At 39.2% G+C, this 11028-nt stretch overlaps 1 protein-coding gene across 1 annotated transcript; it reads right to left on the reverse strand.

The window, feature by feature from the left end:
• Nucleotides 1–4959: 4959 nt before the first annotated feature.
• On the reverse strand, nucleotides 4960–10573 carry LOC116716700 (uncharacterized). The gene is made up of 5 exons (XM_032557522.1): nucleotides 10460–10573; nucleotides 6991–7203; nucleotides 5866–6915; nucleotides 5596–5764; nucleotides 4960–5515 (listed from the first exon to the last, which is right to left on the reverse strand). The coding sequence occupies exons 2-5, from the start codon at nucleotides 7199–7201 to the stop codon at nucleotides 5380–5382; spliced, it is 1566 nt and encodes a 521-aa protein (XP_032413413.1). The 5' UTR covers nucleotides 7202–7203; nucleotides 10460–10573; the 3' UTR covers nucleotides 4960–5379.
• Between the last annotated feature and the right edge of the window lie 455 nt (nucleotides 10574–11028).

The following is an 11028-nucleotide window of genomic DNA, read 5'->3' on the forward strand; positions in this document are numbered from 1 at the left end:
ATTTCATCTGTACAGAGGAGATGCCCTTTAACTGTCAGTCTGACCTTTGAAAAATACCTCTAAATAATAACTTTAATATAATAATAATAACTAATTATATCACATTTTAGAAATATCACCTTTTGACTTCACACTAAAAACTGGTTGGAAGTGCTTGGAGTGGTAACACGAATCAGAGGTAACTCCCAGCTGCTATAGAAGCAGATGTCCTCAGCCTCTTCTGACTCTTCTTCTGCTTTCCTCCCAACTATTTTCACTCCTCAGGCCTCACTCCTCTTCTTCTCTCTGGCTGTTTCACTCTGCCCAGATACTTGTTCATCAGTTCTCAGACATGTAACATTGTGTTGTGTTCTGACTATATAGAGCATAATGTGCCAACTGATGGTTCACAAGATGCACCTCCAATCTGTTTCAGAAAACTGGTTGATCGTTGGTTGAGCTAATGGTTCATTACACTGACTGTTAGAGAAACTCAGGACTCACTTGGGAGCAATTTACCCATTCAGGACAGATTAGAAAATAATAGATATAAATTAATTAATATATGAATTCACATTATGACAACTTAAGACTATGCATGTTCAGACTTACACACTGAAACTGATGCTATTTTGGAAGTGAGAATTCAACACAGACACGTTGTTGTCCTGTTGTCCTCATTTTCTGTATACACCCTTTATCCTCCGGGTCAAAATGACCCGTCTTCAATAAACCCCCAATATAAGCAGCTTAATTGAATTTTAAACACCAAATTCTATCTTGTATATTGTCACTCACCACAAAATGTGTGAATACTTGACTTTTCCCTCTCCACTTGAATTTCTATAGCTTAAGAAAAAAAATGTGCAAAATGAGTTTCGAATGCATTTTTATTCATCACAGTGACTAATTTTCTTTTACTTTTCTCCAGTGAACAAGAGGATGTACAATACAAAAATATGAAAAATAACATAACCCATTCAACTAATTGGCACATGTAGGGCAGTATGCAAGTGCACAGCCTTTGCAGATATATTTCTTACACCTGCAGCACACAGTATGTGTTTTACAGTCTGAGGGCAGAACTGACATCTCTTCCTCTTACTTGGCTTAGCTGAGGAAGTGGCTGTGGTAGATGGATCCTCAGGTTGATCAGGAGCTGCTGCACTCTGAATAGCTTTCACAACTGCTGCTGAGGCTTCTGTGTGGGGGACATGCTTCCTTCTTTCAATGAGTGGAGTTACAAGTGCCTTTCCTAGCTGCTCCAGGAACACCCTCTTCTTGTTGTGCTTATGAGACATCCAGGTTGGGTTGATCTCTATCCAAATCACAAAGGCATTGTAGGAGGACACATCAATGATGTTGTGGAAGATGACCAGGGGCCAGCGGGCAGTCATTCTTCTGCAGCTATATGCTCCAATCACCTTATCTAGGTTGTCCACACCTCCTTTGTTTCGGTTTTATTCCAGGATGATGATTGGCTTCCTGTCCTCACGGTCACTAATGTCGCCGTCTTTGTGCAGTGTGCTCAGAAGAACTACATTCTTGTTTTTCTTTGGGAGGTAGGAAACTAGAGTGGTGGTGGGTGTGAAGGCAAACTTTGAGGAGAAGACCTCTCTCTCCTTTGACCCAAGCAGTGCAGGTGGGAGCTCAGGCTTGTTCTTTTGAACTGTACCAACCATGGTGATCTTCCTCTTCAGGAGCTGCTGTCCGAGTTCATAAGAGTTGAAGAAATTGTCACATGTCACATTGTGACCCCTCAGTCCCTCTGTCACATCAAGCACAACTCGCAACCCCTGGTTCTTCTCTGGGCATCCACTGGTTGACTTCCCAGTATAGACTTGCATTTTCCAAGCATAGCTTGATTCAGAAGCCACCCATGACTTGATCCCATATTTTGCTGGCTTGCTGGGCATATACTGCCGGAAAGGACAACAACCTTTGGACAAAAGACATTAGCATCAGTGATTAGTATCAGTGTCACAGAAAACAGTCAAAGAAATCAATAGTGAAAATCACTTTTATTACAAATATGAAAACAGATTACCTCTAAATGGAACCAGTTGCTCATCCACTGTTACATCAGGCTCTGGATTGTAGAGGTAGGGCAACCGCTCCACCCACTGTCCCATACCTCTCTTATGGCTGCAAGTTTGTCTGTCATACGTCTTGCTGGTCTTGATTCACGGTCATCAAATCGCATCAGTCTTGAGTAGGTGTGAAAGAGTTTGACTGGCATTGTGGCTCGGAAAATTGGCCTTCCACTCTCTGCTCACTTCTGCTACTGATTGATCTGAGACACAACTAAAACTTTGTAACATTTTATGGTTTGTAAATAACTCTGTGACCTTGATTTCAACTCCATTTGCCTCACGGGTCATTTTGACCTGAAGACCATCTTTGTACCTTTTTTTGTACAGCTTACATGGAAATGAGAATAAAAGCAACACTGAACTTTTTCTATTGTCTGGGCCAATCTAGGAAAAGTCTTAAAATCTCAAGTTAAAAAAATTACATTTAGGGGATTTTTTGGGGGGGGGGGGGGTTTAACACAGTGGCGGGTCATTTTGACCCGAGGACAACAGGAGGGTTAACATATTTTGATCAAGACGATAAAAGCAAATTACAATTATAAAAGCATAGAAGTGTACATAACCAGCTACATGATGTACAAAAGCAAAACTTGCAAAACTAATTGTTTTGATGTGCAGAAGTGACACAGTAATTTGAAGATTGAACAGGTAGTTTTAAGAATTTCAATTCTGTTCTGAGAGATGCACCCAAACTGAGAAAAGCTGTAAAATATTAATATTTAAATTCTCTTATCTTCAAATCCTTCAACTGTCATGGACCCAGTGACTTTAGTGCAAGTATTTTGGGTGTGAGAGTCAAGAGGTCAAAGGAAAATATTAAATAATATCTCTGATGCCAAGCTTTATACTTCTAAGTATTACCAAAGTATTGAAACAAAAGCTAACATGTTCTTCAGAGATTTAACTTGCATGCATGAACATTTCACACTCAAAGTAATTCAAATTAATTATTGAACCAAACTTGGAAAAAGTTGCTTCTGCCATTAACAATAACTTTAAGCACATGTAGTCTGAAGTAGACCAGAAATATAATCTATGCAGCCGTTCCTACAGAAACATTAATGGAAGTGTTGCATCTGTGAAGATTAAATGTTCCATATAGTAAAAATATCTAGCTGCAGTGCATGTACATAAACAGCATGGCTCAGAAACTACACATTTCTTTGTCAGTTGGTTAAAGTTAGCTAACTTCAGTTGAAACCGTGAAAGGGACTCACCTGTGATGTGTTGCCCTTCTCCTCCTGAACGTGCAAAAATAGCAGAAATTTGATTTCAAAGACAGTAGCAGCATCTTGACAAGGACCAGGCCTACTGGGCTCTCAGCACCCTAGTTAGCAACCTTAGTTAGCACAGTGACTTTACTGTGTTGAGTTCAGGACACCACTACAGGAACAGAGTTAAAAGAATCTTGCTGCTGATGCTGAAGGATCAAGCAGCAATGCAAACTAGATAATTATTTGTTTACATGACAAATAACAGTCTCCATTTACTGTAAACCCTACTATTTATCACAATAACAAAATGAAAAACTCTCTAGACCAGGGGTCCCCAAACTACGGCCTGCGTCATTTGGTCTGGCAATGCCGGATCTGGCCCGCCTCCTCATACCAGAGAGCATTCAGTGTATTTTTTCATATATTGTATTTTCTGGTTTGTGGATTTCTCTTCAACCACCAGGGGGCTCTTGAGCAGATGTTAAACTAACTTTCCCTCAAATATATACTAGTCAGTCCCAGTCACCGTTTCACTCACGGTTTTTTCCATTTCCATTCTGGGTAAAAATCTATCTAAAAGCGACCGCGAATGTGTCGTAGTCAGCAACCCCCCCCCCCCCCCCCCCCCCGTCGACAGTTTCAAAGACAGAACAGCCCCCCCCCCCCCCCCCCCCCCCGCCGACAATAAGTTTCTAAGGTATCTTTCTCCAAAAACTAAGACCGGCCCCCGAGCAGAGAAAGGAACAGCTATGTGGCCCTCGCAGGAAAAAGTTTGGGGACCCCTGCTCTAGACTATTCTCTACTAATAGCACAATATTTAAAACCAAGTGTGGGATTTGTGAAACTTCAATGATGGGTGACTTTACAACTTGTATGATTTTGGATAACACTAGAATTGTTCTTTATTGAAGTTTCACAAATCAGATAAAGGTTTTACAAATCCCACACTTGGTTCTAAATATTCTGATATGAGTTGAGAATAATCTAGTCCAGATTTGAAGAGTCTAGGTGTTGTAGTTTTTAGCTAGAGTAAATTAAAGATGCTGATTGCAGTGAAAAATTAGGTGGAATTGCCCTTTAGCCATTTCCCAAATTGGAAGCAGCAATTGGAAACCAACTTCAGCTTCATTCAAGCAAGAGGGGCTAACATACAGTTCTCTTAATGTTAATGATCAAATGCTCTCATAAATGATGGTGGCGTTGGCTGTAGGAGTTTGCTTTGCAATCGGTGGATCGCCAGATCGATGCCTGGTCTACTGCTGAGATTTCAGTTTGGTGTATTAAAGGCATTATTAAAAAAGAAACCAAAATATCACACCAGCATTCTGTTCTTTGTAAAAAATTATTTTGCAGTCTTGTTTACGCTTTTACATTGTAGATCTAAACATCAGCAAAATTTGTAATTTTGGCTGATTGCTACTGTTAAGTTTAGGGTAATTAACTGCTGGCAATATTACAATTTTTTAAGAACTTTACAATTACTTATATTTTTACACTATATTTCTGTATTTTCTACATTCGTGACTGTCACAATTATTTAGGATATATGTTTATTCAGTTATGATAATGCCATGTATTTTCTACGGCAGTATAATGCTGTGAATATTCTGGTCAGTAACTGCTGGCATTTTACAATTTTTTACCGTAAATTACTGACTTACAGTGCAATTTTGTATGGGTTTCAATGATTGTCATATTTATTGATAGCCAAAAGAATCATTAGTTGCAGTCCTGGCTGAGATATTAATGGAGCATCTAAATTAAATGAATCTACAATTTTAAAATAAATAATACAAGTCACTCTTCTCTCATTTTACTGAACTAAAGGAACAGCCTCTCACAATGATGGAAACAAAAGTAGCTGTTGTCTTGAACTTGTCTACATATTCAGGCATTTATAATTACCGCAAAACATACAGCAAGCCTGTTAAAATAAATTCAATAGATCCTAAAACTAAGAAATATGAAAACTAAATGTAAATTCTATCCATCCAGATTGCAAACCATATTCTTGCAGTGAAATTTGTATTCTGCTCTATAAGTGGTGTGTAAGAAATCAGAATTTACATTTCTGCTGGACTATTATGTCCATTTTAATATGTCCCTCTCCATTCATGATCTGCGATTTCAGAGATTAGGGTAAGGACCCTTGGGTTCACTGACACGTTCTTCTTATTCTTCTTGGTTTCAACTTTTGTCCCCCGGTCTGGATTGATGTTTAGGAAGCACCTATTCAATACATGAAAATCAACCACTGTAATGAAATATGACTTCATCTAAATGAGGGAAGGAAAACAAAAGAATATTACCTCTGAATGAAATCAAGTGTGGAGGCCAGATGAGTCGGATAATGAATGTTGAAGCAAAAGTAACTTGCTAACATTAGACATATAGCGGATGTGAAGGTTGGTATTTGGTCATTCACAACATTGCCGTCAATGCCAAGCATAAAATTCTTGGAAGTATAACAGGAGGTTCCTGACAAAAAATATTCCAGAAAACAATTAGTCTTATACAAACTTTAACCAGTGTAATATTTCTTTCTTAAAATTACTCAGTGAATATTCATATTTACTTACCACATACAATCAAGCATGGTGTGACAGGCAAGTTGTCCACTTTTACTTCTCCTGCTAGGCATGTCTCATCTACATAGTGGAAGAGGGTTTCCTCTTTGTCATTGAAATGAGACAGAAGGAGGAGGACAAGATCTTTCAACTCTTTAGAGCAGCCCTGGACCTGTCCTCTCAGAATATCCAGGTTTCGGACAGTTTGAAGAACTCGTTTAATTTTGTGGGCCGAGACAGTCCTTAAGTAGTCCAGAAGTCTTTTACCCTTTTTTTCGAGATTTTTATGGAAAGTCTCTAGTAGATTTACTCCAGTAAGCTCCTGGAAGTGGATCGTCATACCAATTTCCTGAAACAGGAAGGGCCACTCCTTCACCATAATTTGTAGGTCTTTTCCCTGGTTTATTTCTTTCCTTTGAGTGTAGTAGGTTCTCTGCATAAGATCTCTTATCTCGTCCGAATTTAAGTTATTTTCTTCACTTAGCATTTTCAATTTGACTTTTTTCTCTTTCTGTGTCTCTGCTGTCTCCTGGATTGGCATGACTTCCATGTCCCACTTTATACAACCGTAAATGTCCTGAACAGCTGCATTTTGCTCTGGTGGGACTGTGCCATCTTCATCTAACATGTTTTTACGCTTCCTTATTTTTGGTTTTGAAACCCGTCTCAAATTTTCTATACGATTTTGTAGTTGCTTGACGAGTGAATAATACCCTGGGCCCACTATATCACCTTCAATAATATCTTGGAGTGAAAGTGGATATTTTGCTATCAATTTTTTCGCCACTTCTGTGGTTTCTTGCTTGCGAGGAGAAGCACACACCTCCATCATTGAAGCAACAACAATCCGAATCATTTCTCTTCGAAGGTGGGGTTTCGGCCTTGCCTCATTCTCAAAACACTCAATCAAGTTCTCTGGAAACCTGTTCCAAGGAATTTGAAAAGTGTCAACCCAATCTACTGGCGTGGAATGTATAGAAAATGAAGAGGCAGACGATGTGCTGGTTGTAGAAGGAGATGACAACGACAGAGATGGCTCACTGGAAATTCCACTGGTCTGTGCTATATGATAAAAGGTATATAGTAATGAACAAAAGGTAAAGATAGGCTGCTATATCTCTGTAATAATGTACCTACTGGTTTGTTTCGAAGCTTTCAGTAACTTCCTTGCTTGAATTGGTGTTAGTACAGATCTCAGATCATTTTCATTAATATACTGAAAATCTTCATTGGTCTCCACCCCCAAAGATTCTAGTGTGTCCTCCAAAGTCTGTAGAGTTGAGACTGGGAGATCTGCCAACCCCTCATAAATAACCCTGCGTGTGAGGCTTCGGGAGTCATCATCCATATCTGAGAACAAAACAGTTAAAGAACTCCAGTTAACACAAAAATAACAACCTAAGACTTCTTCCAAAACATCATTAGTATGGCGGTGTCCAAACCTTCTGTCCTAAGGTGCAAAATATTGAAGTTGAAAGAAGTGAAGGGCCAAAGAAAAAAAGTGATAGAAAAAAAGAGGCTAAAAAGAAAAACTAATCAGTTTTTCTTACTCAACTGAGAAAAAGTGATCCACTATGGACATTTTAAAGGTCTCCAAAATTGAATAAATTCATTCAAAGTAAATCTGGGTGCAGCAGGGCTTGCTGGATACATGTGGTCCTCACAAGAGAATGCAAAAAGTTTTGATACTTTAAACTTTTAAATGTGTAGGCAATGTTTTGTGGTAATAGTTAATGTTTTCTGCATTCATTTTGCCTTAATTAAAACTAAAGACTCCATCAGTCATGCTGGATTAGTAAAACTGTTTCATTAGGGGATTATCGTCATTGGCAAAAGATAAAAGAAAAGAAAAACAGTCAAAAGGCTGCAAATGGGTCCTGGACTTAACTTTTCAAAACCCCGGTTTAATGTGACAGCACACTGTGTTTCAGTGGAACCATTTTGTTTCCATTCTTTATGTAAGATGGTAATGGATAGAAATCTATCAAGTCACAGATGTTTAGACACTGCATCTTTTCATCATCTTTCCTAACAGAGTACATGTGATACTCGGGAAGGAATTCTGCTATATACACCGAGACCAGAACATGGACAGTTTCATTATTTATCAATATAAGCTGTAGTTCACCAAACTCCACTGCCTCCATGCTCCCTGTTACAAGAAATTGGCCTTTTTTGTAAGACGTTCCCTTGTAGAGTATTTCAAATGAGACATTTGTGTTGGTCTCAGTGAAGTCAAACTGCCTAACTGCATCTTGAATTGATTTACTGTATAATGTTGAGTAAAAAGGAGAACCAGACTTAATCTGTAAGATAGTCTGACCGCTTTGGCCTGCTGAAACATAAGCCTGCAACATCTGATGTCTTTCAGAGAGGGTGAGGCAGAGATTTTTGAAATTCTTCAAATGTCTAGCACACCTCTTGAAATAACTGTGCTTACTTTCAAAACGCATTGTCCATAGTCTAATCAAGGGTCCAAATTTTATAATCAGAGCTGGATAGTGGCGTAAATAATGGTGCTTTGGTTTTAGATTACATTGTGGGAAAAGCGCTTTTCTTGTCTCCAAATACTCTTGAATAACAACGTCAAGATATGCAATCTGAGCCAAAGAAATTTTCTGAGCACATATCAACTCTACAGTATCTTTCAGCTGGAGAGTCAACTGCCACACATCATCTGCTGTATCTTGTACTTTGTCGCCAATAATGAGGGGCAACAGCCTTAGAAGGTTCCAGTTCTGCGTAGCCTGTCCTGAGAGCTTTGCTGCGTTATAAGTGACTTCACACGGCTTCGAGGAGGCATCAGAGTCACAATATTTGAACTGTTTAATGCGCCTGTTCAAAGTGGAGTAAGTGAACCATCCCTTTTTCTTAATTAAATATTTCAGGTACAATGCCAGGTCATAAGATACAATTCCCTCAAAGAGGTCATGACCTAGACAAGGAGGTAAACCTGGAAGACAGACATGAAAGTATTTCAAAGAATTAAATATTGACCTGAACTTTACACCTTCTACGTCCGGTTCCTCAGCTGTCTGGAGTTCATCAAGAGCAGAGTTGTACCTGTCAATAGTGCGGAGTGGTCCACACACATTTGGGTCCTCACCCTGAAATTCTGATCGGGTTATTAAGCAGTATCTGCAGAAATGCTGTGTGCGACTGAAATTTTCAGAGAACCCACCAATGCAATGTGAGCCTAGATTATCTCCAGCAATGCAAAATACAGTTCCTTTAACTACCGTTTCATCAACCATTACAATCCCATTTTCCTCCAACAGCCTCAGGTCTTCTAGTAACTCAGAAAGAACTTTAGAATGCCCAAATTCCTTGAAATCTTTTTCCTTGCACAATAAAACCAGTGACATGTGGTCTGTGTCAGACCGTACATGAAGTGGCAAGTTGGCAACAGACACATACACGGCTAATATCTTATGTCTCGTCTTTGCTGAGCCTAAAGGATTAACCACTTCAAATGCATCTTGGTACAGTATTAGCTTGAGACATGATGGATTCTCCACAAAAAAGTTGTTGAATTTGTATATCTGACCATCATTAATGTCACTTAAAATGTCTGAAGGAGACTCAGACGTGTGCTGCCTTGATTTCTTCCACAGATCAGACTCCAACAAACATTTCAAAGTCTTCCTCAGAGGAACATAGTAGGCAAACCTATCTGTTCTGTTTTCATCTCTTCCTAAAAATATTTTCTTAGGCTCAACATAGTTGAAGTTTTTTTGAAGGTTTGCACTCTTGAGTGTGCTGTCCTCATCGGCCCAGTATGGCATATAGAGAATAGATCAGATCCCTTGACAGACTCACAAATGTTGGTGATGTCTTCATCTGATAATGGTGTCTCATTTTTTAGCAGTGACCAAAGTTTGCTCAAACAGTATGTCTGGCCCAACTCGTGTATATTTTGTATCTCCTCAACAATATTCTGGATGGTTGAAGCTGGTAATAGAAACTGCCCTTGCAATTTCAAGTAAAATAGAGAGACATTTCTAAAAAAAAGATCACTGAAATCCTCAGTAATATCATTATCACTTTCATTTGGAGCTGTCTGTAAAATAATCTCATTTCCTTGCGACTCGATGTTATCTGGATCATTGTGAACAGATAATGACTGAGAACCAGAACATTTGTATGAGTCATGGATATTATCTGCAAGATCTCTGTGTTTCCGGGAAATGTGGGCAGTAAACGAGGACTTCACATGAAAAACTTTTTTGCATCCTCTGAAAGGACAATTCACAACACGCCCTTCCACAATATGATGCTTCAAGTGAGCTATTAGAGCCTTAGTAGTTTGACACTGGTGGTCACACAATGCCAACGAGCATTTAAAGTCGGTAACAACCGTTCCGACGCTACTAGGACCAGAGGTGTTGTGTTTCCGATAAAAATGAGCCTTCAACGCTTCATAACGCAAGAACGTGTCTTTGCAACCAGCAGCAGCGCATTTAAATAAACATCGCGGCTCATTTCGATGTAGCTTACAATGAAGTAAATAAAGTCTTAATGTTTTAGCCAAATTGCCACAGAAATTGCAAGTAAACATTTCCTTTGTAGATTAGTAAATTAGGGTTTAATCGGAGCAGGTCCTTACCTGGAAACGGCACGGGGCAGAACCTGAGAGGTGTCTTATTCCCTTTGAGTACGACAGAGAGCAGCGGTTTTCTGCTCCGGAAGTGGCAGAAACGTGATTTATCTCTTATATATTTATTTATTTAATAGGTTATTTCAATATGCTGTGCTATTTTAACTTTTAATAATATGTATTTCATTTCGTAATAAAAATAAAATGAAATATATTTTAATTATTTTTTTCAGCACTGTTAACTTGCGTTTGGAACATGCGCACTTCACAAAAGACCCCGTTTAAGAAAGTGGGAGGGGTGGAAATTCTAAGGAAGTTAATAAGGGTAAACACAGTTGCGCAACCACACATTTTTCAGGTGGACGCGAAAACATAAATCGGCGCCCCACCCCCGTCAGAGGAAGGAGCGCTGTCTTGGGGGGCGGGGTGAAGGAGCGATGCTCACTCGCTCAACCCCCCCAGCCCCGAGGCAACGATACGTTCTCATTGTATGAAGAGGGTTACAATTAGATGTTTTGGAATTCTCGGGCTATTATATTTTCAAATCTTATTGTTTTTCACCAGTTTTTTTCCGTTTT

This window comes from Xiphophorus hellerii, unplaced genomic scaffold (genome assembly GCF_003331165.1).
Source record: "Xiphophorus hellerii strain 12219 unplaced genomic scaffold, Xiphophorus_hellerii-4.1 PGA_scaffold_81__1_contigs__length_211163, whole genome shotgun sequence".
NCBI classification, from domain to species: domain Eukaryota; kingdom Metazoa; phylum Chordata; class Actinopteri; order Cyprinodontiformes; family Poeciliidae; genus Xiphophorus; species Xiphophorus hellerii.

What these genes read in the sequence shown, in the direction of transcription:
- LOC116716700 (XM_032557522.1), bottom strand. Translation starts at nt 7,201, where the DNA reads ATGGATGATGACTCCCGAAGCCTCACACGCAGGGTTATTTATGAGGGG. An exon ending in GAAAGCTTCGAAACAAACCA is followed by an intron (nt 6,916 to 6,990) that starts GTAGGTACATTA and finishes TTTATCATATAG; the next exon opens with CACAGACCAGTGGAATTTCC. An exon ending in ACCATGCTTGATTGTATGTG is followed by an intron (nt 5,765 to 5,865) that starts GTAAGTAAATAT and finishes ATTTTTTGTCAG; the next exon opens with GAACCTCCTGTTATACTTCC.